The sequence below is a fragment of the Jaculus jaculus genome, chromosome 15 (genome assembly GCF_020740685.1).
Source record: "Jaculus jaculus isolate mJacJac1 chromosome 15, mJacJac1.mat.Y.cur, whole genome shotgun sequence".
Lineage (NCBI taxonomy): Eukaryota > Metazoa > Chordata > Mammalia > Rodentia > Dipodidae > Jaculus > Jaculus jaculus.
In genome coordinates, this window is record NC_059116.1 from 5,546,613 (window position 1) to 5,569,133 (window position 22,521).

Consider the following 22,521-nt stretch of genomic DNA (forward strand, 5'->3'; position numbering starts at 1 on the left):
ATTGGGTGAAAATTTAAGTCACTGTAATATGAACTTGGAAACAAAAAGAGGCAAATTACTTACAGAACAAAACTGGTTTCTCCCTTTTCTTCCTTTCTCCTTTCTCATGTCCTTACAGACATGAGAACAACATGGTAATCTCACAAAATACAAATATAAAAATCTCAGTTTAATGAATACAGTTTAGGTTTCTAAGAGCTTGGTTCATGGTCAATCACACTAAAAAGATGATATCCAAACTTTTTTTTTTTTTTTGCCATCTTTGGATTCATTCTTTGTGAACTAAAATAAAACAAAACCAGCAAGGTTAAATGCATAGTATTTAAAAAAAATTTATTGCAAGTATTTTAAACTCAAACAAAACTATTTTAGATCAAAACATACTTTTGTACTGTGAAAAGTCATTGTTTTGTATTTTATAACAGAAAATTTGAAATATTGCCGTGGAGAAAAGTTTGCCAAAATGTACTCTATTTTTAGTAGGTGTTAAGTTTTTCCACCTTAAAATAAGACTCAAGTGTCAAATGCCTCCTTAAAATATTGCAAACCTATCTCCATCTTGAAGTTTCAGGGTTTGCATTAACATGTAAAGTTTCTGAAATTTCCTATTATTAAAAAAATATTGGGCTGGAGAGATGGCTTAGCGGTTAAGCGCTTGCCTGTGAAGCCTAAGGACCCCGGTTCGAGGCTCGGTTCCCCAGGTCCCACGTTAGCCAGATGCACAAGGGGGCGCACGCGTCTGGAGTTCGTTTGCAGAGGCTGGAAGCCCTGGCGTGCCCATTCTCTCTCTCTTCCTCTATCTGTCTTTCTCTCTGTGTCTGTCGCTCTCAAAGAAATAAATTAAAAAAAAATTTAAAAAAAATATTGCAGGGCTGGAGAGATGGCTTAGTGGTTAAGGCATTTGCCTGCAAAGCCAAAGAACCATGTTCCACTCTCCAGGACCTAAGTAAGCCAGAACACAAGGGGGGGGGCGCATGTATCTGGAGTTTGTTTGCAGTGGTTGGAGACCCTGGCATACCCATTCTCTCCCCTCTGCCCCCGCCTGGCCTCTTTATCTCCCTCAAATAAATAAATAAAATATATTTTTAGAAAGTTATAAAAAATTTGCTACCAGTGGAGACATGGTTCAGTGGTCAGCCTGGGCTAGAGCAAGATTCTACCTCAATAAAATAAAATAAATATTGCTTAAACCCATTGCTTCCGAGATTTATTGCCACATAGGATGTTTCATTTTCCTTGTGATTCTTCAGCTATCTACTCTTCTACCATCACATCTGTTCTGAAATGCAAATTTGTTCCAAACTTAAGTGCACCTCCAGGAACACATTGAGCATTCGGCAAATTCCGGGCCTTGGTTTTGCATGTTTGTCCCAATGAAACCGTGTAGGTGGGTTCAGAAAACTACACCTGGGAGCACTGGACACAGGGAAGCGCAGAAAAGACCCAGCGCCCAGACACCAGCCAGCACCCAGAGCACTGTGAGCTCAGTTGAGTGCATGCCCAGACCATCCGGGGAGAGTCCAGATCTTCCCACCACCTCTTCCTACTTTACATGCCTCAGTTCTTTTAAAATCTACTTCCATGAGTCAAGTATGGGTCTTTTTCCTTTGAAAGTGTTGCAGTTATTGTAGGTTTAGAAGCATGTGTAAAATGGTGCTCCTGTTTTTTTCTTAATTTATTGGTTTTATTTATTTATTATTAGTCTAATGTGTCAGTAATGCAGATTTTCTTATTGTGTGCCCAACCCCATTTTTAATATTTTATACTGATTTATTTGAGAGAAAGAAAGAGAGGTGGATAGAGAGAGATTGAGCCCCTGCAAAAGAACTTCAGACACATATGGCACCTTGTGCATCTGGCTTTTGCATGGGTACGGGGAAATCAAACCTGGGTCCTTTGGCTTTGTGGGCAAGTGCCTTAGCAACTAAGCTATCTTTCCAGCTCTAACCCAAGTTTTTTTTTTCCTAGAGAGGATTTACTTTTATTTTTTTGCTCCTATGATTTTTCACAACACATGATTGTGTTAGGAAACCATACACCATGTGACAGCAGTGTTAAATATACCAACATTTGGAGTAAACACTCACTGAATCACACAGTGGAACTTACAGACAAAATTACTATGACTTCAAAAGTTTTGCTCATTTAAATATGCACTACACCAGGTGTAGTGGAGCAAGCTGGGTATGGTGACTCACACCTGTAATCTCAGCACTCCAGAGGCTGAGATAGGAGAACTGTCTTGAGTTTTAGGCTAACCTGGGCTACATAGGGAGTTTCAGGTCAACCTAGGTTACAAGTGTGGGACTCAACTCTCAAAAACTCTAAAAGGGGCCAGAGAGATGGCTCAGCAGTTAAGGCACTTTCCTACAAAGCCTAACAACCTGGGTTCATTTCTCCAGTATCCAGGTAAATCCAGACACACAAAGTGGCACATGCATCTGGAGTTTATTTGATGTGGCTAAAGGCTCTGGTGTGCCCATTCTCTCTGTCTCTTTCTCTGTCTTTCTACCTCTTTCTCTTTGCTTGCAAATAAAAAAATAAAATATTTTCAAAAAACTAAAGATTTATAAAACACTTAACAAGTACAATATACACCATTACTTCAAACACATTTTGTAAAAATTATAAGTTACTGTGAGGTGTCTGAGTTAGCAACCCTGTTGCATATAGATGCTGGCTGGCATCAGCCTATGGGATGAGGGATCTTGGCACAAATGTGACAGTGTATTTGAGTGAGCTATACCTAAGCCTCAAAGGAGTATAGTTGATCTACAGGCACATTTTTATGGCTGTCAGAGTGTCTAAGAAGTGATTGAACAAAGTGGTAGAAAGAACTAGGATTGAATCCACAGACTACCAAAGAATAAATAGTTCAAAGGGAATAGGATTGGTCAGCAGATACAAATAGTAGAATTGTCTAGTAAGTAAAATATTGAAGCCGGGTGTGGTGGCGCACACCTTTAATCCCAGCACTCAGGAGGCAGAGGTAGGAGGATTGCCATGAGTTCGAGGGCACCCTGAGACTGCATAGTGAATTCCAGGTTAGTCTGGGCCAGAGTGAGATCCTACCTCGAAAAACAAAACAAAAAGAAAATTGAGACAATATCATTAGATTTGTCAGTGAGTGGTTGGCCACTCTAGCAAGATTAGTGACAGGAAATTTGAACTTGGATGTCCTGAACTGAATGGTAAGAAGCGGGAAGAACAGGTATGCCCACACCGAAAAATTTATGTAGAATTTTAACACTGGTCAAAGTGCAGGTAATGGATAAAGAACTAATTTACAGCTGGGCATGGTGAGGCACCACTTTAATCCCAGCACTCCAGAGGCAGAGGTAGGAGGATCCATGAGTTCAAGGCCACCATGAGACAACATAGTGAATTCCAGGTCAGTCTGAGCTTGAATGAGACTCTACCTGAAGAAACAAACAAACAAACAAAAAGAACTTACTTATTCATGAAAAAACTATTTATGGGCTGGAGAGAAGGCTTAACGATCAGAGCATTTGCCTGCAAAGCCAAAGGCCAGATGCACAAGGGGGCGCTTGCATCTGGAGTTCCTTTGCAGTGGCTGGAGGCCTTGGCATGCCCATTCGCTCCCTCTTTCTCTCTCTCAAATGAATAAATAAAATATATTAAAAAAAAAACTATCTATGGTTGCTGGGGATGCAGCTCAGTTGGTAGAGTGCTCACCCATCATGACCAAAGACCAGAGTGTGAGTCCCAGCACCAAACACCAGCAGAGGTGGCAGCATGCACTTGTGATCCCTGCACTTAGGAGGTAGAGGCAGAAAATCAGAAGTTTAAGTTCATCTTCAGTTACATAGTGAGTTTCAGGCCAGCTTGGTGTATGCGAAACCCGGTCTCAACAAGGAACCGGATAGTGGTACATTCCCCGCAGTGATATCATGACAGCAGCTATACCTGCCTGTCTCAACAAGGAAAAAAAGACCTCATGGTGGTATATTCCCAGCAGTGACATCAGACAGCAGCTATACCTGCCTGTGTCAACAAGGAAAAAAAGACCTCATGGTGGTACATTCCCCGCAGTGATATCAAGACAGCAGCTATACCTGCCTGTCTCAACAAGGAAAAAGACCTGATGGTGGTATATTCCCAGCAGTGATATCAAGACAGCAGCTATACCTGCCTGTCTCAACAAGGAAAAAGACCTGACAGTGGTACATTCCCTGCAGTGATATCAAGACAGCAGCTATACCTGCCTGTGTCAACAAGGAAAAAATACCTGACGGTGGTACATTCCCTGCAGTGATATCAGACAGCAGCCACAGTTGCTTCTCTTCTAGCCACTACCGCATTGTGCTCTCAAACCACCTAAGTATTGTTTCTACTAGCCCCCCATGGGGCTTTGCAGTACAGGTGTGCCATGGTAATTACTAATTTATCAGTTATTGTACATGTATATGTCTAGTTTGTTAGCCTACTAGGCAGGAAATAGTACTATACTTGAAGGTGTTCCCAACAATCCACCATTTTGGATACAATCAGTAAATTTAGAAAACAGTTTTTTTTTTTTTTTTTATTGATGGATCAATAGATTAACTAAATAAATGAGGATTAAGGGCTGGAGAGATTTCTCATTGGTTAAGGTGCATGCCGGCAAAGCCTAACAAACCCTGGTTCAATTCCCCAGTGCCTACATAAACCGGGATGCACAAAGTGGCACATGCATCTGGAGTTTGTTTGAAGCATCTAGATGGGCTAGTGCACCAATTCATTCTCCCTCTCTCTCTCTCCCTCACTCTCTCCCTCTCTCTCTCTCTCTCTCTCTCTCTCTCTCTCTCTCTCTCTCTCTTTCTTTGTGTGTGTCTCTCTCTGCTTGCAAATAAATAAATAAAAATATTTTTTAAATAAGTGAATATTGGGCTGGAGGGATGGCTTAGCAGTTAAGGCATTTGCCTGCAAAGCCAAAGCACTGAGGTTAGATTCCCCAGGACCCACATTAGCCAGATGCACAAGGGGGCTCAACATGTCTGGAGTTCATTTGCAGTGACTGAAAACCCTGGTCCCCCCATTCATTCATAATCCTTTACTGAATTATTATTATTATTATTAATATTATTATTGGTATTTTGAGGTAGGGTTTCATTCTGATCCAGGCTGATCTGGAATTCACTATGTAGTCTCAGGGTGGCTTCAAACTCATGGCGATCCTACTACCTCTGCCTCCGGAGTGCTGGGATTAAAGGCATGCGCCACCACACCTGGCCCTTTACTGAATTATTTTTGAGACAGGGTTTCATGAATCCTAGTCTGGTCTAAAACTCACTATGTGGTAGAAGATGACCTTGATCTTCTGTTTCTCCTGCCTCTGCCTCTCAAGTGTTGGAATTACAGGGTTAGGCCACCACACCTTATTTTATATAGTGCTGAGGATAAAACCATGGTGTATTACATGATAGGCAAGCATTCTGCCTGAGCTAGTACCTTAGCCTCTGTCACTACATTTTTTTTTATTTAGAGAGAGAGAGAGAGAGAGAGAGAGAGAGAGAGAGAGAGAGAGAGGGAATGGGTGTGCGAGGACCTTCAGCCTACTGTGAAGAAACTCCAGATGCCTGTCCCCCACTTGTGTGCATGTGCGACTTTGTGCGCTTGCGTCACTGTGTGCCTGCCTACGTGGGACCTGGAGACTTGAACATGAATTCTTAGGCTTCACAGGCAAGCACCTTAACCAGAAAGCCATCTCTCCAGCCCTGTCATTACATGTTTTAAACTTTGTTTCAAGTTGTATATACAGTGAAGTTTCCCTTTTGATATACAGTTCTATGACCTACTCGTCCACGTTTTATAACATTAAGCAGATGTACGCTCTCTTCACTAATTTCTCATTGCTGGCACAGAGTGCCTGGCCAAGTAACTTAAGGGACAAAGGGTTACAGTCCTTCATGACAAGGGAGACACGGCGGCTGTAGCTCAAGGCAGCTGGTCACATTCAGCCCACAGGGAGGAAGCTGAGGTCAAGTCATGCTCCTTTGGAGGTGCCTGAATCCCAGCACTTGGGAGACAGAGGCAGGAGGATTGCTGTGTTTCTGAGGTCACTGAGGCTACATAGTGAATTCCAGGTCAGCCTGGGTTCGAGCAAGACCCCACTTCAACAAAACAAAAAAACAAAAAACAAAACAGCTCTCTCCTTTTTATACAGTCCAGGACTCTGGCTCATTCAGTGATGCCAACCAAAGTTAAAATGGGTCAAGTGGGTCTCTGAAATTAGTGTGGCCACCCATTAGTGGTTAGTTATCTTCTTTTCTATACAACACATTCCCTGACTAAATTTTGTTGTAAAAATGTAGATCCATTAGATTAGTACCATTTTCAGAAATCTTCAAGGTGTGTAAAATAATATAGTGGGCTGCCTGTTATGTCTATCAAGTAACATTATGCACGTTAACAAATTAATTGTATGCTTCAATTTCAACTCTGAAACTTTAGACTGAGAATAATCATTGTGGCCGCCTCAGGAGATTACTGAGAGAATTAAATGAACTAATAGAAGTGAAGCACATTGACTTTTGTCTTGCAAAGAGCAAGTAACTATAAGCATTGGCTCCATTTCTAAAGTCTATTTGCATTTGTCCAATGTAGTATTCCTGCGACCTTGTTGACCCGAGGATGGCACAATCTCTGAAGGATCTGTTTTTTTTTCTTGCACCCTTTAAACATGAGAGCAGTTGTGAAGGATACTCTTGGTTATTAAATTTGATTTCTTACTGAAGACAATTACTTTCCATGTGGACATATTTCCCAATGCTTCAGATATAAGTAAACTTTCATTCTCAGCACAACCCCAGCTCTGGGTAGCCCTGTTCAATCACTTCATGTCCTAAACCATGTGAGTGCAGTTAGTTAACCCAAGTGAGCTCATTAGCTGATTTGTATGGATGGGGAATTATAACACCATTATGGAGATGAATCGTCTTTCTTAAAGCACTGGATGTGGTTTTTTCAGCCATGAATCATTCACTGAAGACCCAGTTCTTGCTTTTTAATTAATTCTCTTTATCTGGAGTAGGTGAGAAGAAATAGAAGGACCTTAAAACCTCTTCCTGCTTTAGTGGGGAGATGGATTCTGGCAAGATGTTTTGTTTCATTAGGTATTCACCTGCAATTATTCTAAAAACCCAAGATCTGCTTCAAATTATAGGTTTTATGCAATTGATATACTCTCCAAAACTTTCTTATAAGTCTAATTTTTAGAACATTAATTGATTTTTTTAAGTGTTTTTTTTTTTTTTAGTTGAAACCAAACAAATTTTCTAGTTACATTTCCCCACAAAACCACAGGCTGGGTAATAACTAAGTCTCTAGGCAACATATTCAAAGCTGTGATTAAAAATTTAAAAAAATCCACCCCCCAAAAAATAATAAGGAAAGAAAAACCAAACCCCAGTCCCCAGGTTCAATGAGGAGAACCCAGCTACACACGAGCTAAGCAAGAGCAGTGCTCTGCTTGGCTCAGGAGGCTGGAGGCATCCTAACAACTCCAGTCAGAGCATTAACTTCAGGTTGCCTGCCTCCAGTTTCTAGCTCTTGAATCAAGATCCTAGTTTTTCTATTACAAAACCCCTCTCATAAATTGTTTTATTTACAATGGCAACTCTGAAAAGTTCATTGAAGTTAACTGGACAATAAACCAGGCAGAAATCGCTTTACAAAAAACAGAAGAAGCCCAAGATGCCACTCTCTCCAGAGAACCCATAGCTCAGTTTTATTGAGAGTAAAGAAAGACAACTTTCGCTCACACTTGGAGGAACTCCGCCTTTAACTTGGAATCTGTACTCAGACTCCACATGCAAGGAGGACACTATTATGCTAATACAATTGATTTGCTGCTGCATTTCTGTACTGTTTGTCTATATTAACATCATAAGCAGAGCAGTGCAGCTGGTATTGGGAACAATCCTTATCGTGTTACGGTGTCGGGCACAACCTTTCATTTCTCTTCGCACCACTGGTTCTCTTTGCGCACCTGGGCCTCTTCCTCTTCGGTAAAGTCACTTTTGGTATTGAAGGTCTTGCGGATCTCCTCAGGAGTCTTCCCCTTAATCATACTGGCAACAGTCTTGCATGGAATGTACAGCAAAACTCTGATGTCTAAGTAGTTTGCAGCCAGAATAAGTTCAAAAACTGTTCCTTGGTCAACTTTCAGGAATTCTTGGTCCCACACAGGGATGTCATCCGTCCGCTTCTCTTTGTTCTCGTCATCCTCAGGAGGAGGAGGGTCGTCCTTAGGGTGGGGGCACCACTGAATGACCTTTTTTAGTACTGCTGCATTAGCATTTGGTAGGGGAACTGGGTCATCATCTCCTTCATCATCCATTCCCAAATCTTCCAACATGGCTTTGATGGTCACAGACTGCTTGGCAATTTCTACATCAACTTCAAATCTCTCTCCATCAGAACTTTGCAACTTAATTGAAGGTATGGCGTTGGGGGTCAGCACCGCGGGCTGGAGACCGACAGGAATGGCGAGGCGTCACACGCGGGAGAAAAAGACAGACGACAAGGCCCCATTAATTGATTTTTAATTGAGTTTTCTGGTACAACTTTTTTTTTTTTTACTCACAGTCTATACTTAGTTATCATTAGGCAAACCTCTACTTAGATAAACCTTACAAACAAATTTATAATAAAATTTGGTATTCCTCCTGTTATTATCTTATTAATTTGGATTTTCTTGTATTGCTTGCCTCTGATGAAGTATATATTATTTTACTGCTTTTCATTATGTCTGATGAAATAGAATTGGTAGTGTTATGCAGTACACACCAGGCCCTGGATTTTCCTATGACTAGCAAAATAATAAATTAAATAACAACAAACCACAGGATTCTTTACCTGACTATTTTATAGAGAATAGAAACATCAATATTATTTCACAGTGATGTTATCAAGCATGTCTGTAAATGCCCATAAGATGTTTTGTAAAGTCAAATCCCAAACAGGGTGAATTTTATCATTTCATATGTTTTGAGATCTCAGTTCCCCACCAACCTAATGAACATACCTTGGTGTCTCTTTCGTACCTTGTTTTCACTCAGGTTTCTTTCGGCTAGGAAATCTTTAATTTCTAAATGCCTAAAGTAACATTAAGGGTGTGTGTTAGCTTTTCATTTCATGACAATATATTTGAGGTGGACAATTTAAAAGGAGGAATTATTTAGCTTACAATATCATCTGCCTCCATTCAGGTGTTTTATTATTTTGGAGTCTGAGGTAGACAAAACCTCACAGTAAGTGGTGGGAACTACTCACTTCATGATGGCCAGGAAGCAAGGGATCAGGGAACCAACATTCCTTCCAAAGGCATGCCCCAATGACCCAACTTTCTTCCACTAAGTCCCATCTCCTGAAGGTCACAACACTTTTCCACAGGACCATAGGCTGGTGATCAGTAAGGCATTGGGGTGGGAGTCACGGAAGATGCATAACAGGAAGTATGACACATGGTCTCTTATTTGTGTTCAATAACTTTCCCTTCCCCCAAAATAAGGGGATAGGGTCACCACTGTTCCCTTCAACCAAACATTTGCCTGTGTAGAAGGGAAAACAATAGTCATAGAATTTAGTTTTGTATAAAGGTAAGAGATGTTAGGAAAGACCCACGTTAGCCAGATGCACAAGGGTGCGCACATATCTGGAGTTTGTTTGCAGTGGCTGGAGGCCCTGACACACCTATTTTCTCTCTCTCTCTCTCTCTTTCTCTGTCAAATAAATAAATAAAATATATTTGAGAAAAAGCTTAACTTCAGGGGATGCCCCTTGTGTTGAGGGCAATGACCTGAATGCAAAAACCTCAGGGAAAACTAACCCTTAGCCAATTGTTATTGACACCACAAGGCCATTTGTCTTACCCTAGCTTGGTGGGCTCTCTTCCCTACGTGTGTATACACATATTAATGAAAGTCTACATAGTAACAAAGTAGATTTCTACTGAGTTTATTTCCTACTCGACTTCCTTGGATGCTGTCAATTGAGCCAAAATGCGGCTACAAATCAATTACCGACTCAGCGGCGAAAGAAAGTTGGTCTGCCTTGGAATAGTTGTAACATCACAGACAAATCTAGTATTTGATATTAAAATATCATGTGTCATCTTTCATCTCAGAAAGCAACGTACTTTCATATCAATTATTTCAATTCAATATTTTTATAACTCTTTCTCAATATCTATAAAATTGTTAGCATAATAAGGCATCTTAAAGTATGTATTAGAAAAAGTTTTCTGTAGATAAATGCCTTCCCTGCAGACCTAATTAGAATGTCTTTTATTGACATTCTGGTTGCTTGGAAAGATAGGAAATATGGCCAGTAATTATCTGGCAAGATGATCTAGGGTCCATGATGTGGGCAGATTGGATTCTGAGGGAATATGTGGCAAGCTTAATTGACACATTTCAGACACAGAATGGATTTGCCCTTGCTCACACCCAAGTTGACCATCTTATCAACATTTCAAATAGACCCTTCACTCCATTCCCAGACATCTTTTGATTTTATGTTTGTATAGTTCTGAAACTGGTCTAGTTTCCGAATGTGCAGAGAATTCAGAAGTCACAATGTTTCGATATGGTCACAGAGCTCCAACTCAGACATCAGAAGTATAAATGCTGCAAATACGCAGAAAATATTAGAACAATCATTTCAATGACTTTTATGCCTACTATTACGGCAACATTGGAATAAATATATTAAGTGCTCAAACTATTTCTACCATGTTTAAAACAAGAAACCAAAAAATCAAAACAAAAGGCCCAAATAGTTAAAAGATATTTCTTTTTCTGAGCACAGGTAAATAATTCCTCAATGAATAGTATGCTCAGAAAAAGAAACGCCTTTTAACTATTTGGGTTTTTTTTTTTTTTGTCTTTATGAAATTTAAGATGCAATTCACTATACTTGATTTTTAGAGTTTTTATTTTTTATATATTTTATTGTAGTTTGTTCAGTGTGAATAAATTACATTAATAGAGGTTATGTGTGGTATTTTAATACCTGTGTATTGTGTATGCTAATCAATTGAACCTCCCTTTATGCACTATGCATCCTTTCATTCTCAACATCTAGTGCTCACTATTGTCTGTGGGCATACATTTTAAATCGTTTTGTCATTTATTTATTTTAGAGAGAGATAGGGGGGCAGACAGAGAGAAAATAAGAGAATGAGCATGCCAGGGCATCCAGCCACTGCAAGTGAATCCAGAAGCATGTGTCACCTTATGCATCTGGCTTATGTAGGTCCTGGGAAATTGAACCTGGGTCCTTTGGCTTTGCAGGCCTGGCAGCTCAGGCCTGCTTTAACCCTAAGTGGCCTGAGATTCTCAAAGATGAATGTGTTTCAATAACTATTGAGTGCTGGGATTCTTAAGTTAATAGTTTTGTTTTGTTTTTTTTCCTGATCCTACAAAGTAAGCTAGAGGGTCTGGGAGACAGCTTAGTGGTTAAAGGGGGTTGCTTGTAATCCTATGAGTCTGAGCTCAGTTTCCCAGCAAGCCTGCAAAGCCAGATGAAAAGTACCATGTTCATCTGTGATGCCAATGTGCCTATGGCAATGGGAGGTAGAACCAGAAGAATCCAGAAGCTCACAACCAACTAGACTAGGGCACATCAGCAAAACAGGAGACCCTGTCTCAGAAAAGAAGGCAGAGGACAGACACACCAAAGTTATCCTCTGACCATCACACATGTGCCACACACATCTATCCACGATGCACACAGGTAATAAGGGACGTTTAAACAGAGCCAAGTTACAGAAAAGTTGTCCATTTTCTCTTTGTTGTTGGCCTTGCTTTCCTTTGGCTTACCCATGCTGTCTTTCAATATTGAGCAAAAGACATAATAACTTAGTTTCCATAGATTACTGCCTCAAATTTAATTGTTCTTTTAAAATGTGCTAAGGCCACAATCTTCCAAAGCAAGCACATTATTCCACTTATGGATTTTCTGCCTAGGACAATCGCTGCACATAGTCCAGGCAAGATGATTCACGCTGGAGTCAAGTCCCTTTAAAAAGATTAGTAACAGATTTGAAGTCTCTGACAATTGAATAATATCTTTGGCTTCAGTTGCTTCTTGTGACTTCCCCAGTAAACAATCCCATTCAATGTGCATTCTATTGCTCTGGGATATGACTCCCATTTGCTCTTGAATTTGCAGAACTTTGAAAAACACAATTTCCCTACAAGTGATTTGCAGTTCATCATAGCTTTTTTATCTTGGGGAAGTTTCCACATACAAGATTATTATATGATTTTAGCCTCTCTCAAAATGAATGGCATATTGAATGCTTATGTAATCATCATTTTTTGTCTGTATACTCATTGGGTATGAATTGTACCAAATGATTCTTAAAAAATAAAAAAAAGCACGCTCCTACATGATCTTTTTTTTTTAGTTGCAGCTCAGTAGTAGTCATAGCTTTCCATTTCTCTAGAATCCCATAAAATTGTTTATTTATGTGTAAATGGGAGACAGGATTTTCTAGGAAAATCAATATTTCAGTTACTGCAAACTTGATTACTTCCTGGGAGCCCACATCACCTTGTATCTTCATTGTGCTGGTCTGACATATTACTGTCTACATCATATGCTTAACCTCCATTTTGATTCCTGTAATTTTAAATATAATGGCTGCCCCAGCTTCAGGAAAACAAAATTTAAGAGGTTATCTTTATGTCATAATGAGTAGATTGCCTCAGAATTAGAGGGTCTCACAGGTTCCGTTTTAACGTGAAAGGACTAGCAACACTGGCTCATTACAGGGACTAACTCATGCTTCCTGTTTGATAGCTTGAGTTTGGCTGCATGGCTGAATGTATTATTTATAAAACCTTAAGGTACTTTTTCTAAAACCTTTTGTATCTATTTGTTCATTCTGCTAATAATCTTAGTTCATTATGGCTCCCATAACAAATTAACTTCAACAATGGAAATTTCTTTTCTCCCTATTCTGAAGGCTAGCACCCCCAGATTAAAGGTTCAACAACTCAGTTCCTCATGATATCTCTGTCTTTACCTTACTGAAATTGCCTTCTTTGCGAGTTTTCATATGGTCTTTCTTCTTGTCTGTGTTTTCATTTTCTTCTAAGAACATCAATCATGTTGCAGCTGGGTAACACTACAACATACTTTTAACTTAATGGTTTTTATAGTGGCCTTAACTTTCACCAAGCATGAATGGGTGGTAGAGACAAAGGGATCATGAGCTTGAGGCCATCCTGGACTATATAGCAAGATGTTGCAAAGAGAAACAAAGAAAAAGGAGTTTTAGATCCAAATAGAGTCACATCCTTTTAGGATTTTAAGAAATGAATTTTGAAGTCTACAACATCTTCATCCATGCTTCTAATTTTCTCACGAGATTTATAGATCAATGCTAATATCCACCCATACATTCAACATATGTTTACTAAGTTGGGGACTATTCTGGGTTTAAGTGATATAACAGAGACCAAACAAATAAAAAAAAAATTCCACTCTACAGAGAGGCTAACTGAGTCCATAATGCTGAGGGCTTCATTTTATATTAAATTCTAACGGTATGAGATTCCATGTGAAACAATTTGTGGGAATTTAAAAATAAATCAGTATTTTGTCTCAAGGAATTATACCCTCCTCTATCCTGCTAAGAATGTCTACGTGTCTTGTTTCTGGTGGCAGAAACTGTAGTGAAATAAGTTTGGAATCAATGTGAAATAATTTGTAAAGTAGTTAGGAAGAACTGCTTGGTGTCTTCTATTTGCTCAGCTGTAAATTGTGAGGTACTTGATAGGACTTGAAATTTTAAGCTGTAGTTTTGTTAAAATTACATTTTATTTAAATGCATGCTCTCAAGATGAAAGGTTTGAAATATCTACTGCAAACTTAATACTATCACCACAGAGCCAACATTTCTGGCTACTTATTTATCTTAGTTTTTAGTTTGTAGGGTTTGTTCTGTAGATAAACCACTTATATATTTAATGTGAAAGACTAACAAGGGCTGGAGAGATGTTTTAGCAGTTAAGGGGCTTGCCTGTGAAGCCTAAGGACCCAGGTTTAATTCCCCAGGACTCACGTAAGTGAGATGCACAAAGTGGCACATGCATCTGGAGTTCATTTGCAGTGACTGGAGGCCCTGGCATGTCCATTTTCCCTCTCTCTATCTCTCTCTCAATTAAATAAATAAATAAAATATTAAAGAAACACTAACAAAGGATATATAATTTCAAGCAAAAACCCAAGGATTCATGTGTCCGTCTTTCTAGACATAATGTCTTAGATCTACTTGTTATTGACACAGTTGACAAGTTTTGCATGAATACAATCTACCAAGGTTTCTTTGGTCATTTTCATTAAACCACCTTAGTCTCATTCAAGGGCTCTTCTTATTTCTGATGGTTTAGACTCATCTGTTGGGTTTTGCAGTAAACTCTGTACACTGGCTCATTTCCCATGCTGGGTTTGTAGAGCAGAGACAAGCCTGCCTTTCATTCTCGTCTGGCCCGAGGCCTCTGTCAGCACCTGCCGCTGGCTTCCTGGTCTCAGGGGTCTGTCATCAGTCACGAGGCCTGAAGCCGGTGGGAATCCACATCCTGTAGAACTCCCTCATCTTCTCTGATGCTCATCCCTGCCCCACATCAGACAGACCTCTGAGAGGTGAGTCTCATTTGTAGCTGCTTATCTGCTTAACTGAGAACGTATTTGTTGTTGCTCTTTCTTTTCTCATTCAATGGTTCCGTTTCTCTTCCTCTTCAGTGATTTTCTACTCATGATCCTTAAAGATGGCAAATGGTGGTTGGATGAAGTGAGGTAAGTACATTGTTAATAGGTTTTTGTAGAAAGTGTAGTATTTGTCCCTAGAATTTGCTGGAAGTTCTAGATGGTCTCCATATTCCTCTCTTATTTGGATATATTTTATATTATTGAATTATCTTTAAAATATATAATTTGGTATATTAAGATACATCACTCCATATTTCTATGAAATCTATGATAACACGTGCGTGTGCTTATTTATTTTTATAGTGTTGGAAGTTAAATCCAGGGCCTCATCCATGCTAGGTACATACTTTACTACTTATCCACACCAGACTCCATGTTCTCTTGACTAGTCTAACTCATTTTGATATTATCCTAAAGAATGGTCCATTTATAATTATCTACTTATTTGGATATCTTCTGATGGAGAATAATTGAGATGGAAATTAGAAATTATTGGTTGTTAAACTCACTGAGAAATGGTCAATTTGAAGAACTTTTCAGTCATCAGCAGGTGGGTTTTAAGGAAAAGTTTCTCTGCTGGAAGAGAGTGTGCATTTTATCTCACTTTGGTCTGTTTAGAAGGTTTTACTTTGTTCAGAAAAAAAAGCAACTTAGAAAATGATTTCTAGGACTTATTATCCAGATGCTAGTTTTAAGTTAGCAAAATTATGACCTAATAACATTGACCTAAGCATTTCTGTGGTCTTTATTGTGAAAGGAATTCATATCAGTGTGTTATGAGGATGAAAAGAATGATTTAGTTGGAAAGGGGGCTAAGAATTACTGCAAATTGCAAGTAAATCTGCTTTTCTATTCACCTCAGAGATAGCTGGGGATGTGATGGCTTGGCTATCAGGTATTGGATTATAGGAGCAGTGAGGATATATAGCCAAAAAAATTGAACAATTTTATTTCTATTTTTAATTTTATTCTTTGAAGAGGTGCTAAAAGGAAGGGTTATCCTACCTTTATGAGTAAGTCAATTAAAATGTTTGCACATAAAAATCCACTTGAATTATTAATCACTCAATAGAATGACATGGCTAAATATACAAAACTTTGGTTGTTGTTTTTATTATCACTGTTTGTTAAGAACTAATCATAGTGAGAGACTCAAATAACCAGCAATATCTGTTGTCTATTAAATATTCTAACCCACTTGCTTCTTTGTATATGAGTAAGATCATGTTAAGGGTCTTAAAATAATTTTTTGTTGGTGATAATGAGCATGTTTTGGACAGTACACTGCACTAGACTATGAAAAAATGGATTTAGAGATTATGATATCATGGCCACCTCTAATCTTAATCATAAACCTAACATGCCAGTTCATTAACTCAACATCTTAAACATATTTATGTCAGCATTTTAAGCATGTAATAATATTTTTTATTAGTTATGTACATACTCAGTGTGTAAACAGCCATGTTGATATCATCGTTAGTCTCCTCCCTGTCCCCCCTCCAAAAGAACCCTCCTCACTGGAGATTGTTGATCATGCATTTTGGGGGTATCCATCAGTTATGAGGAGGAGGCAATGTCTCTGCACATAATGTCCCAACTTCTGGCTCTAACAATCTTTCTGCCCTCTCTTCCACAAATTTCCCTGAGCCATGTTGTATTCATTTTACGTCTACTTCAGTGATGAGGTTTCAGGAACCTCCATGTCTCCACAATTGTCATATTAGCTCCTGTTGTATTACAACCTACTTATTAAAATATAATGCTATTGGATTAAGAGAACTTTGCTAAATGCTTAGCTTTGCCACTTGCAAACTATGCTACTTCTACTAAGTAGACTTTAAAGCAGTCAGTATGTAAATTTAATAAACTAAGAGAATTAAATACTGTGTGGTATAAAATATTCTATAGTTGTTAGTCTTGATTACTAATATTACTCTATCAATTTCTGTAAGCAAACCCACTTTCTGCACCATTTCTCACTTGCTGTTACTAAGCCCCTTTTCAGCATTCTACACACTTACTTCCAAAGGCTTTGTACTTTATCTTGGTTGTCATCAGGGTACACTGTCCTAGCACTGAACAGGAAATATTTTATTTCATAATACACTTAAAAATTGAGAATTGGGCAACCACATACACACATAAATCAAAGTAATAAGAACTCATAACAAAACTAGGCAACTTTTTCTGATTTTGATATTTTCCCAAAAGATAACTTATCATTGTAATGAAATATACACTGCAGTTGAAAATATTGAATTTTTATACTAAATGTTATAATTCATTTTTATATTTAAAATTGATTTTAATAAGGAGCCTCGAGTATAATTTAATTGTAAGTTTTAAAACAATGCAATTACTTGGTCATAAATGTTCATCAAACAATAACTGTGTGTTCTAGACTTAGTAATAATTCAATCATTCGTGTTAAAATATATTATTTTTTAGGACTCTGTTAGTTCTATAAAATCATGGATTTGTTTGTTTTCTAGACTATATTTTCAGTATGTACAAGAATGTGCATATGAAATCTTCAATGACTAATCATTGATTCTGTGAATGATCAGTAGTTGACTTTCACTGAGCTCAATTTGCCAAAGCCTATAACATGTTTTGGGGACATAAAGAGCACATGGACCACAGTTCATGGTGCAATGGTAAAGATGAAAAATAAACAAATGCAATTAGGTAATGTAGGGCATAGAAAGCACATGGACTAAGTGTGAACACAGTAAATGGCATCTGTCACTCTGCATGATGCTCATTGGTTAAGGCGAGGAGGGAATTCAAAGACGTGATGATTTATTCAAGCATCAAAAGATGTATGAAACCTCACCAGTGTGCCGAGGCACAAGAACTGGGAGAATATAGAATACTTGGCTTAAATTAGATTTTAAGAATGAGATTCAGAATTGCTTCATTTCCATACTAAAGAGTTTGAACTTTATGTTATTGATAAGACCTTGAAAGATTTGAATAAATTGTTTTCAGAAAAGTCAGGCTTGTTGTAGAATAGGCATGTGAACAGAAAGTCCTGAATCTGCACAATTGTTTGGATGTCTAATGGAATATCCTAATGCCCAAAGCACACAGGTTTCAATGAGTACCCAGATTAGGGGGATGAAAATGAGGGCTATTTTTCCCCTATAAAGATTCATAGCTTGAATATATGGAATTAGAAAAGAAATGAGGCTAGAGTAGATTAGATTAGATTCTTGAATGACTCGAGATTCCTACTGTAGCAACTGAGCGGCTAGATGGGATGACAGCAACAAATTAAAGCTAGATTAAGAGGGCAGAGGAAATGCTGACAAAGTTGGTTTCACTGGGCTTAAGTGATTGTAGAGAATAAAAGACATACTATTGGGATTCAGAAGAGAGATCAAGCTTGAATATTCAAAAATTAAATATCACTCATGATGGCATGCTTAATTGGAGCCTGTCTGTGATAAGCCAGAAAGAGCTTAGCGTTCAAGATGAAGCCCTGTGGAAAACAATTGTCGTGGGTTGATGATTGAGAAGAGTAGTCTGTGAAATACCTTGTGAGCCAGGGCAAGAGTCAGAATAATGTAAGACATGAGAAGAGACAGGTTAAATGCACAGGACAAATCAACGTAGGTGAGGACTTAAGTTTTCATGAGGTTATGGGTACAGAGGGTCACCGCCGAGTAAGTGTTAACAGGGTCGTAGCCACATGCAGTGGTCTGGGTGCTGGGCATGATGAAGTTTAGATGGAACACGACTGAAGGAGTTTGATTGTCACTGGAAAGATGTGGAGAAACTTCAGCCTTCTCACTGATCTCTGAACAACTGGCTCCAACATTGTAGAAAAAAAAACTAGTCCTAATTTTACATGACATAGTTTGATAAGCAAATTTTCTTTTGATGTATGTCAGAGATAGTCATAGAGTAGTCACCCAGGAGTAGGAAATTTCAGAGATAAGAACAGAACAAATCCGTGGTGCAAATAAAGAAGGCATATGTATTGGGCCAGGTGGAATAAACTACAGGAATCAATATGGAACCTGCTTGGAGGTCCATGCAGTGTTCGGACGCAGAAATTGTTAAAAAGAAAGGCTAGGAACTACAGAAGGACACACCACAACTACTGGTAAATGAGTGTATGTGAGCTTTGGTGTGTTGGATAAGATTGCTGGGGTGGCAATTTTACTTTGTTAGAAGTTTAAGTGATGAAGGGCTGGAGAAAACTTGCCTGAAAAGCCAAAGGGCTCAGGTTTGATTCCCCAGGACCCATGTAAGCCAGATGCACAAGGTGGTGCATGAGTCTGAAGTTTGTCTGCAGTGGCTGGAGGCCCTTGCATGCCCATTATTTCTCTCTCTCTCTCTCATTCTTTCTCTCTCTGAAATACATTTAAAAATAGTTTTTGTTTTTAAAAAAGAAGTTTAAGTGATGAAACTTTTAGCTTCAGAAATGGTTAAACTTGAACTCACTCTCTGACCATGGAAACTTCTAGTGGGCAGGTGAAAGATATGGCTGGATGGCAGATGCAAGGATGTGATCAGGTACATAGTAATGGTGATGAGAGTGGGGAAGGGACAAGAAACTATAAGGGAGTGGTAGAACCTCCTGGGATAAGAAAAGAGGGTTGCAAGATTTAGCAAATCATTATATAGGGTCTTCAGTGAAATATGAATACCAGATGAACAGTAAATTCGTTTTTCATCTAAGTCTGTCTTACTCAATATGTGGCAGCAGCAGACAGAGAAGGTAAAGACTAAAAGAACAATAGGGGCTGGAGAGATGGCTTAGTGGTTAAGCGATTGCCTATGAAGCCTAAGGACCCCGGTTCAAGGCTCGATTCCCCAGGACCCACGTTAGTGAGATGCACAAGGGGGTATACACGTCTGGAGTTCATTTGCAGTGGCTGGAGGCCCTGGTGTGCCCATTTTCTCTCTGTCTCTGCCTTTTTCTCTCTCTGTCTGTCAGTCTTAAATAAATAAATAAAAATAAACAAAAATAATTTAAAAAAAAGAAAAATAGTTCATCTGTGTTTATAACTCACCCTGCTGTTTTTGTGGCTCTAGATTCTGGATTCCCAAGTTCCTACAAGTTCTTTGCAGACACAGAGAGAATTCATGGAAGTTACAGAGGGAAGATCAAGGCAATTGTTCTCTAAGAGACATCCTGAAGTAAAGAAACAGAAAAGAACAATTATTCTTTGTCCTGTTTGTAGGAGATGTATTATCTCAAGGCCTCTGAGACAACAGAAATGCCTTAGTAGCTTTCCAGCTCTGGCAGAAGAAAATCTGCTTTAGGGAAGATTTGGGCAAAGATAGGTCAGTGAATTCATCTTGTAAAATGCTGTCTTTCTCTAAAGCTCCTTGTCTTCCATCTTGACCAAGCACTGTAATCTCACTTAAGCTATAAATCATAGAATGATATTCAAAGATAAATAAAGCAAGGACATTAAGTTTCCTAAAACATTTATGCCTGGTGAATAGTTAATGATGAGAGGAATGTTACTGTGGAAATTCCAAAGCAGCCGTTAGGACTGGGCATATCCATAGGATTTTCCATAATTTCCATTTTCTTGGTACAAGTGTTAAATCCACACAAGCCATGTTTTATTTTGTAAAGACCTTGTGATTTACCTATAACTGAACAGGGCAGAATTTGAATCTATGTCAGGCTCTATTTTTATAGAAAAGTAAGGATTTTTCTCCTTTTATGAGAAATGCCATTTTTCTTAAAAGTTTTAATAATTTCTTAATGATGCACATTTATATGATTATACAATTGTAATTGTGCTAATGAGACTTTATTTTTCATGTGTACGTAAGTGTGATACATGTGCATGTGTCTTTCCATGTCCATATGTGTGGGCATATATATGTGTGTGAATGCATTTGCATGTGCCTGTGTGTGCACATGCATGTGGAGGCCAGAGGTTGATGTTAGGCATCTCCCTGATTGGCCATCCCTTTGCTTACCATGACAGGATCTCTCCCTTGGACCCAGAGCTTGCCAATTTGTCTAGTCTAGCTAGCCAGTTTACACAGGGACCTCCTTCTCCACCATCTAAGCAGTGGGATTGTAAGGTGGCCCATCATACTATCCCACTATTTTCACAAGTGCTGAGGATTTGAACTGAGAATTTCATACTTTGGCAGAACACATTTTAATTACTGAATCATCACCTCCGCCTTGAGGCTCCATTTTTGATGTTTGACTCTTAGCAACTTTCCACTGCTCTATTTTATTCTTTGACTGGTATCTAGGTGACCTGATAAGAAAGCCCATCTCTTGACACTGGAGGAAATTTCCCAGGAGGAAATTTCCTATTAGGCATGCCTCACATGAGCAAGTGCCTTTGCCTAGATCAACACCTGAGCCACAAAGAAACACTAGTCCCCCCTTCCCTTCTCTTCCTGGATTCCAGACAGAAAAGGAGTTTTTCCTGGAGAATCAGTTTTTGTGTTTGTTATGTGAATACATTTGATATCCTGTACCTAGTGTCTCTTGTCCTGACTTGCAGAAATATCTAGTGACATCAATATCAAGTCAATGATAAATTCAAACGAATCCATTCCCAGGGAAGGGCAGGCAAGGATAACTACTCTATGTATCTCCTAGTTCTTCTGTGGGTGACTCCTTCAACCAGACTCTGCTCATTTAAATTGGAGATAATTTAAGGTAGAAACTTATGCTTGAGGAAAAGTAAAGAGATTTTTTTTTTGTGTGTCTTTTTCTGAAAGGAGTCCTCAGTGTAGTCCAAACTCTTCATTTTAACCTTCTATTTAAGGACTTCCCTAGTCACAATGATGCTGTTCATGTTGTTTATAATTAATTAATTTATTAGAGAGAGACAGAATGGGCACTCCAGGGCCTCTAGCCATTGCAAATGAACTCCAGATGTCTATGCACTGTGTGCATCTGGCTTACATGGGTCCTGGGGAATCAAACCTGGGTCCTTAGGCTTTGCAGGCAAGCACCTTAACTGCTAAGCCATCTCCCCAGCCCACATATTTTCTTAAGGTTCCCAGGCCTGTTTTCACATGTGTCCTGTTTGAAGGTGAGGCTTTACTTGGACTAGTTTCCTGAAGCCAAGTCCTCTGGAGGCCTGGCAGGGGTCTACACCCTGCCTAGAGTATTGCCATGGCTACCAAGCACCACTATTTCTCCTGGGGTTTTGGAGGAACCAAAGAGCAAACCTGAAACTGTTACTTTCAAGTATCAATCTTACAATTTTATTCTCTCAGTGTCAGCACTGCAAAAAACAATAGCAACAAAAAATTCTCAAAGCATTGTTTACAGTTTCAAAGATGATATCTGTCTCCTCAGTGCACTGACAATATGTTATTTTTATTACAAATTAATTGTGTCGGGAAATTATTTGTGCTCTATTAAATTAGACTGCTCAATTTCATAGGCTGCGATAACATTGGAATAGGTCCAAGATGCCATCTTTTCCCCTTGTTATTAAAATGATTATGAAAAAATAGCACTTTTCTAAGAGTCTTGTATCAGTTTTGTTCTTCAAGTAATTAATTTCTATGCCTTATTATAGTTTATCATATTTGACATGTGTAATAAAAACGGGGAAGGTGTAGCTTAGCAAGTAAGAGCGCTTGCTGTTCCAGGATGAGGATTTGTGTCCCACCTCCAGCACCCAGGTAAAAAGTCAAGCATGGCTGTGCACGTCTGAACCCCACACTGGAGAAGCAGTCCTGGGTAAATGAGGTGACAGACTCAAGCGCCCTGGACGTTTGTTATGTTATTCTTTTTCACAGCTCAGCTCCACATTGCCTTTCTGTGCACAGGATCTCACCCTG

At 38.9% G+C, this 22,521-nt stretch overlaps 1 protein-coding gene across 1 annotated transcript; it reads right to left on the reverse strand.

The window, feature by feature from the left end:
- Nucleotides 1-7,945: 7,945 nt before the first annotated feature.
- On the reverse strand, nucleotides 7,946-13,114 carry LOC123455111 (S-phase kinase-associated protein 1-like). The gene is made up of 2 exons (XM_045135292.1): nucleotides 13,037-13,114; nucleotides 7,946-8,470 (listed from the first exon to the last, which is right to left on the reverse strand). Exons 1-2 carry the CDS (start codon nucleotides 13,112-13,114, stop codon nucleotides 7,955-7,957), a joined length of 594 nt encoding a protein of 197 aa, XP_044991227.1. The 3' UTR covers nucleotides 7,946-7,954.
- Between the last annotated feature and the right edge of the window lie 9,407 nt (nucleotides 13,115-22,521).

Excerpts from the sequence above, each read along its gene's own strand:
- LOC123455111 (XM_045135292.1), bottom strand. The coding sequence starts at position 13,114 with ATGTTCTTAGAAGAAAATGAAAACACAGACAAGAAGAAAGACCATATG. Across the intron at positions 8,471-13,036 it reads AAGAAGGCAATTTCAGTAAG|CCCGCGGTGCTGACCCCCAA; the intron begins GTAAAGACAGAG and ends GTCGGTCTCCAG.